We start from the raw sequence: 7,143 nt of genomic DNA, 5'->3' as shown, positions 1-7,143 counted from the left end.
ATATATATATAATTATATGGATCCATATAAAATCTAGGAACCACAAATGAGACAAAAAATACAACATTTTTATTTCTGAGTCTGGCTTAATTTGCTTAATATGATTGTGTCCAATTGAATCTATTTACCTATAAATGACACACCTTTGTTCTTCATGAGTGAAAAAATGTCATTGTGTACATGTACCACATTTTTCTTTATCCATTTCTCTGTTGATGGACACCTTAATATAGCTGTTGTGAATACTGCTTTAGAAAACACTGATATGCACCTATCTCTGTGATATGTTGACTTGGAGTCCTTCGGGTGAATACCCAGGAGTGCTCTGGGTTGATCATATGGTAGATCTATTTTTAGTTTTTGGAGAATCTGCCATACTGATTTCCACAGTGTCTGGACTAGTTTACATTCCCATTCAACAGTGTAGAAGGGTGTCCTCACCAAAATTTGTTATTTATTTTCTTTCTAAATTTTTATTTATTATGTTATGTGTATTGAGTATATTACCTGCATGTATGTAAGTGCACCCATGTTGTGCAATGTCCATGGAGGTCAGAAGAGGGCATTAGATCCCCTGGAACTGGAGTTATGGACGGGTGTTAGTCACCATGTGGATGCTGGGAACCAAGCCCAGGCCCTCTGCTAGAACAGCCAGTGCTCATAATTGCTGAGCCATCTCTCCAGCCCGTTATTTGTTTTCTTGAAGACAACTATTCTGATAAGGGTGAAATGAAAGTTCAGTGTAGTTTCTATTTGCAGTTCTCTGATGAATACTAAGATTGAATATTTTCTCATATGTTTCTTGTTCATTTGCCTATTTATTGATTGATTTGATATGTGTTTTTAGTTCTTTGTATATTCTAGGTATTAATCCACAGTCAGATATATAGCTAACAGAGATTGTTCTCTTAGTCCATAATTCACTTAATTAACTATCATTTTCTATGACAAGATTTTAATTCCACAAGGCCTCGATTGTTAGCATTATTTCCTAAGTGACTGGAGTCCTATTGAGAAATTCTTTCCTGTGACTATATCTTGAAGTGTTTTCCCTACTGTTTCCTCTAAGAGTTTCAAAGTTTCAGGTTTTACCCTAAGGTCATTGATCCATTTGAAGTTCTTTTTTGTAGAGAGTGAGAGATGGGGATCCAGTTTCAATCTTGTACATATGGCTGTAGCTGCATGGGTTTATAATTAGATCCAACTTCTGTTCCATTGTTCTACGTGTCTGTGTTGTGCCAATACCACACTGTTTTTGTTACTACAGCTCTATAGTATAACTTAAATCAGGCATAATGATATCTTCAGGATGCTTCATTTTGCTCTGGTTGCTTTGGCCATCTGGGATCTCTTCATATGAATTTTAAGATTGTGTTTTCTATTTCTGTTGAGAATGGAATTGAGATTTTAATTGAAAGCACATTGAATCTGTAGATTGCTTTTGGTAGTATTGCCATTTCCACAATATTAATTCTCCTAATCCATTTGCATGGTAGACCTTTCTATCTTCTAAGTCTTCTTCAGTTTCAAAAAGATGAATCTGTTCTATACAGAATCAAATATTAAATGTTAGGAGTCAATTTTTTCATCAGTAATTGTTTTTCTCAGCATCTTTAGTTTTTCTATCTGTGACAGTGTTTTACTTTGAAAATAAAATGTCCCTAAACCACCGATAACTAAAATATTTACTCCTTTGTTTACTACCAAATTGAAGAAAATTAAATGTAAATGTAATTTACCTTTACCTTTTAGTATGTTTAAAAATATGGTACAGTTCCAAGCCAGACAGGGCTATGTAGTGAGACTCTGTCTCAAAAGAAATATGATGGGACAGAAGTGGGGTGAGAATGATACATTTGTATTTATTTTGAGCATGTATGAAATAACTAAGGACAATCAGTAGTAGAATATTTGGGGGAAGGGTGACACACAGTGTTACTAAAAGTAACCAAAGGACCAGAAATCAAACAGGCAAGATAGCTTGAAGCTCCCCATAGCTTCAAGATAGGTGCCTGCTCTAGTATGCTTCTGTGACAAAACACTCTGACCAAAACTAACTTGGGGAGGAAAGGGTTTCTTTGGCTTACAGCACAGTCCATCATCAAGGGAACCTGGAGCACAGGCCATGGAGGTACGCTGCCTACTGGCTTGTTCCCCTGGCTCATACTCCGCCTGCTTTCTTATACAGTACAGGACCACCTGCATAAGGGTGGCACAGTCCACAGTGTGCTGGGTCCTCCTACATCACTCAACAGTCAAGAAAATGCCCCACAGACAGGGCCAAAGGCCAGTCCCATGGAGGCCATTAACCCAATTGAGGCTCCCTCAACCCAGGTGTGTCAAGTTGACACTAAAGCTATCCAGCGCAGTGTCTTTCTTTTCTTTTCAAACAGAAATTTCTGTAAATTAAGATGAGTTGAATTCCTCGCAGGGAGAAGTCAACAACAACAAAATCTGCCTTTTTATTTTCAGTTTTTCTTTGTATTGGTGCATAGCTATTGTACATAGTGTTGAATTTCAAAAGAATAATTTATTTCAAATTTATTGAGTATTTTGACACTATTCACCCCCATAAAATCTTGTTTTGTTTTGGTATTTTTGAGACAGGGTCTCCCTGTAGTCCCCAGCTGTCCTGGAACTCACTATGTAGACCAGGCTGGCCTTGAACTTACAGAGGTCCACCTGCCTCTGCCTTCCAAGTGCTGGGACTAAAGGAGTGTGCCACCACACCTGGTAATAGTCCTAAGTATCTCTACTAGCGTCCATATTGTAACTCTAACTCCCTAACTCTACTGTACTCTGTCTTCCAGCTTCCATTTTCTCATTCGTTCACTTAACTGATACATTGTATTTACGCTTTACTTGAGTATAAGGCAGTAGAGGTTATTGTAAGGAATTCAAAGATTAAAACAACCCTCCAACTTGTTTTATACTAAAAACAACAGCAGTAGCATCTTTAATTTGCTGGAAAAATTAATATCTCTTTAAAAAGTGTGGACATAGGAGTCTGATTTCCTTCTGGGAGTAGTTTCCTATCATTTACTTTAAAATCTACAACTACTTAGAGAAATCCAAACTTTCATAAGAAGTTTTAATATTCTTCACTGTTGTGTAAGCCGCATCCCCCAGTCATCCAATGTCTGTCTAGTTTTCTAGATGAGCATTGTTGATCCCACCCTATTTGTACACATCCTACTACTAGAGGAATGTCCTTTGCCATACTGCATTCCTTCAAGCATCCTAGCAACCACAGACATGCCTCTAGAAACCCTTTGGAGAACGTGATGAAATGAAATTGAAATATCTAACTTTAGGCCAATAGAAATAGATAGCAAGAAAATTGTTATAAATGCCAATTGTCTTCTTGGTGTGTTTATACTTTTTAAGATATCTTGAGTATTTCTGGGGCTGGGAGAGGACTGGGTTCCAGGCATGTCTCATCTTGGTGCCAAATGCTGGTGTTTGTGAAATACACCTATCTCCCATGTCTACAACTGGATGGAAGAGATGCCCAGGAGGGAGTGACTCTTCCATGGCCAATCTCTGGCAACATCTGGCCCTGATTCCAATAGGACTTTTAGCACATTTAGGTTACTTCTCAGGTTCTAAGTGTTTATTCCCAGACGCTGGAGTCATGAATTGAAACTCAGTGAAGGTCTGTTAGTCCTGCTCAGTTAAATTTGATATTAAGAGATGTCTTTCAAAATTTTAGGGTGGCGGTGGTAATAACCACTGATGTCACGGTGGACTCCTCCTTTGTGAAAGCCGGCCTGGAGAGCAGAGTGGAGACAGAGGCAGGCCTGGAGTTCATCTCGACGGTGCAGTTTTCTCAGTACCCGTTCTTAGTTTGTATGCAGATGGATAGGTCTGAAGCTCCATTCAGGTAAGATGAGTACCCATGGCAGTTCCCAGAACCATCCCTAGTTCACCAGTTAACTGGCATTCAAGTTTTAGCACTCAGTATCATAATTAAAAGAAAACAGTAGTGACTATGTAAACTTTTTCTTTAAAGAAGTAAAAGAACAATTGATAAAACAAGGAAAACTCAGCATCTAGGACACCAACCAGCTCTAATGATTAGTTCATTTCACATAGAATTAAATCAAATTTAACCCAGAAATAACTTTTTAAGGAAACAAAGGGATCTGACTTACTATAGAGTTGCCACAGAGTTTGAGAAAAAAATACCAAATATACATTTGCTGTCCAAAAAATATGTTAGAGCCAGGTGTGGTGGCGCACGCCTTTAATCCCAGCACTTGGAAGGCAGAGGTGGGGGTATCTTTGTGAGTTTGAGGCCAGCCTTGTCTACATAGTGAGTTCCAGACCAGCTGGGGCTACAGGAAGACCCTGTCTCAAAAAGACCCATCCCCCAAAAAAGTGTTAGAAAGCTTAGTGCCTAAAAAATCAAATATACCATTGCCTACATAACTTCATAAGTTCTCTTCCATTCTAGAGTCTAACATGCATTAACAATGCACCCTCACACCTAGTAGCCTTCTTTGCAGAATGTACTATCCCACAGAGCTAGGATGATTTGAATTTAGGTAACACCAACTCCTCCTTAGGTCCCCTTGGCACACTGTGTAACCATAAGATAATTCGTACTCTTGAAATAGCAAATCACAATTTACATCATCTGTGTAATCAGGCCAAAGTTGAACAGTTTACTGGTATTTCAAAATCCATTTAAGAAATGCACCAATAATTCAAGTACAGTATGAGTGAGTTATATTTTCATGGAATAAATAATAATGGTTTACACTTAGAACATTAATTTGTGTCTGGAAATATTCCCCATAAATACATTTTTAAAAATCAGCCTGCTCGTGGTGAAAATGTAGTGACCACTAACCCAGCCACATGGCTAGCTGGTTTGGTTCACTATTTTACTTGGGCCACAGCCTGGAAATGTTTCTCTGTCAACATTCTCCTCTTAAATCCTGTTGGACTCACTACATTGAAGGGGAGTGGCCCCAAGGTGGGGCTTCTGGAATGAGGGTTGGAAGATATAGCAAAGCCTGTGAAGCTTAACAGCATCCCTGAAGAGATGAAAGGAATTCAGGCCTTCATTCCAAAAAAAAAAAAAAAAAAAGCATGTCAGGACTCCCATATTCCAGTCATTCACAATGTATCTACAGATATAAAAAGAAAATCGTGGGAGTGGAGCTACAGAATGGTCAGCCTCAACTCCTTTCTCTAATCACTTTAGGACAGAGCTTCAAGTACACGCTCAAAAATGTGTCTGGGACAGGTGTGGGTGGCTTCAAAATGTAACTCTGTCCTTGCTGCTCTTGTTATACAGGCAATCTGAGACCAAGTACGAAAGGCTGTCCACAGGCAGAGGCTATGTCTCTCGGAAAAGAAAAGAAAGACTGATCTCAGGATGTGAACTCCCTCTCCATCAGGAGAATTCTGAAATGTGCAACATGGTCTTCCCCCCACAACCAGAGAGTAACTCAGATGGATGGTTTTGAAGCTAATGGGTGATGTTTTCCTTGAATTCGTTTCCATGAGAGTGAAACACTTTTATATGCCTAAGTCCTTGCTGAGAGCACAGTGTTTACATATTTACCTGTATTTAAGAGTTTTGTAAAAAGCGATGGAAAACTTCAATTGAGCCTATTCAGGATGTACCCAGAGTGTCACTCAGTCACCATTCGACACTCGCAACAACATTCCTACTTTTTCTTGTACCTTGAAAAAGTCCCATGAGTACAGTGAAGCTGATTTGCTCTAAGAAGAAGCTAGTATTTGTTGAAAACAAAGACAAAAACCTAAAACCATAAACGCTCAGGTAAATCTTAATTTGATTCAGCAATTTTCAGCCAATGTGTATGAAGCCCTTGGCGGAACCTTAAACTTGCTTTCTATGTAGCATATTGCCTAACTGGGGCCAGAGGGAGGAACCAAGGAAGCAATTTTTCCCTTCTTTCCTTTTCTCTTTCCGTTTCATTTCATTTTTAATGTATGTTAGAAGGTTCAGAGAAAGGGTGGAGGCAAGACTCTTAAAAGAATTTTGTTAGTTAACGCCAAGAACCAATATTTATGCTTTCTGTTATAGCTAGTTTTATTACACATAGAGGTAGGAGACACATAAAATTAGGGATGCTGTACTGTATCATTTTTCTGCCGACCCTGCAGTGAGACTGCTTGGAAGACATTCAGCCTGAAATTTTTGGATTTAGTATAAGGGAATAAGAAAATTGAATTTTGTTCTGTTTATCTGACTTTCTCAAGCTATGTCTCTTTGAGTCTGCAACATGGTACACTGTTCTTCATAAGGGACATCCGTGTGTGGTCATCACTTTATTTCTGCCTCGCTTGTGTGGTGGTAAAAGCTCCAGCCTTTTCTGACTACAATTTGCTCAATATCCAATAAAGACTGCTTCAAAAAAACCAGTGGATTTTTATTTCAAAATGTGAAATTGAATTGGCTACCTTTATGAATTAAAAGTCTGTGCCAAACACTTAAACATATTTATTAATAAAACATGTGTTTATTGTAATAAACTTCCCATCAAATGTCAGTCAGGTTTTGTTTGTCCACTAAACACACATAAAGTGAAAGTTTGGCTGAAATTGAAAATAAACTGTGATGAAATAAATTCATGGAAATTTTATTGAGTTCCTTTTGTATTTTATTACTTTGAATCCATGGTTCTTTGATCCTACCCATTTCTGAACCCAGGGACACACAGAGCTAAGCCTCTGCTTCAAGCCGAGGAGGTAGAATCTCTAGATGGGCAGTCAGCTCTCTGTTGAAAATCCCCAGAGTGCAACCTTTTCAGGACCTGGCAACTTGAAAACAGCACACAACCCCCAGTTTTCAGTAACACTGGAGATTGACAGACTTGTTATCTCATTACCAAACAGGGAGAAAGGAGCCGGAAGCAGAAGGTGGGTGGGAATGTGGTAGGTGGTGGTGTTGGCTTCTAGGAGGCCCTGATGTTGCAGGTGGGCAGGTAAGATGGGGCACAAGCTGAAGATGTCTTGGGCTGAGGAACTATAGCCAACCCTGTCTAACAAGCCATAGGTTGCCTCTGTAGAATGCAGAAGGATTGGTTGCCTAGGGACGGATGGCAGTGGTGGCCTGAGCACAAGAGCATTGCCATGACCCATCTGCCAATCTGACTGGCTGAG

General features: G+C 39.2%; 1 protein-coding gene across 1 annotated transcript in view; it reads left to right on the top strand.

The window, feature by feature from the left end:
- Positions 1–6,627, top strand: part of Mttp (microsomal triglyceride transfer protein) — a 50,061-nt gene extending 43,434 nt beyond the window's left edge. The window contains exons 17-18 of the mRNA XM_008826171.2: positions 3,713–3,883; positions 5,306–6,627. Coding sequence (XP_008824393.1) covers positions 3,713–3,883; positions 5,306–5,477 — 343 coding nt within the window. The 3' untranslated portion in view covers positions 5,478–6,627. The remainder of the gene's footprint in view (positions 1–3,712; positions 3,884–5,305) is intronic.
- Positions 6,628–7,143: the final 516 nt, after the last annotated feature.

The sequence above is a fragment of the Nannospalax galili genome, unplaced genomic scaffold (genome assembly GCF_000622305.1).
Source record: "Nannospalax galili isolate Female #2095 unplaced genomic scaffold, S.galili_v1.0 scaffold189, whole genome shotgun sequence".
Taxonomy (NCBI): Eukaryota; Metazoa; Chordata; class Mammalia; order Rodentia; family Spalacidae; genus Nannospalax; species Nannospalax galili.
Note: the sequence above shows the minus strand (reverse complement) of the source record. Positions and strands in the feature narration are given on the sequence as shown.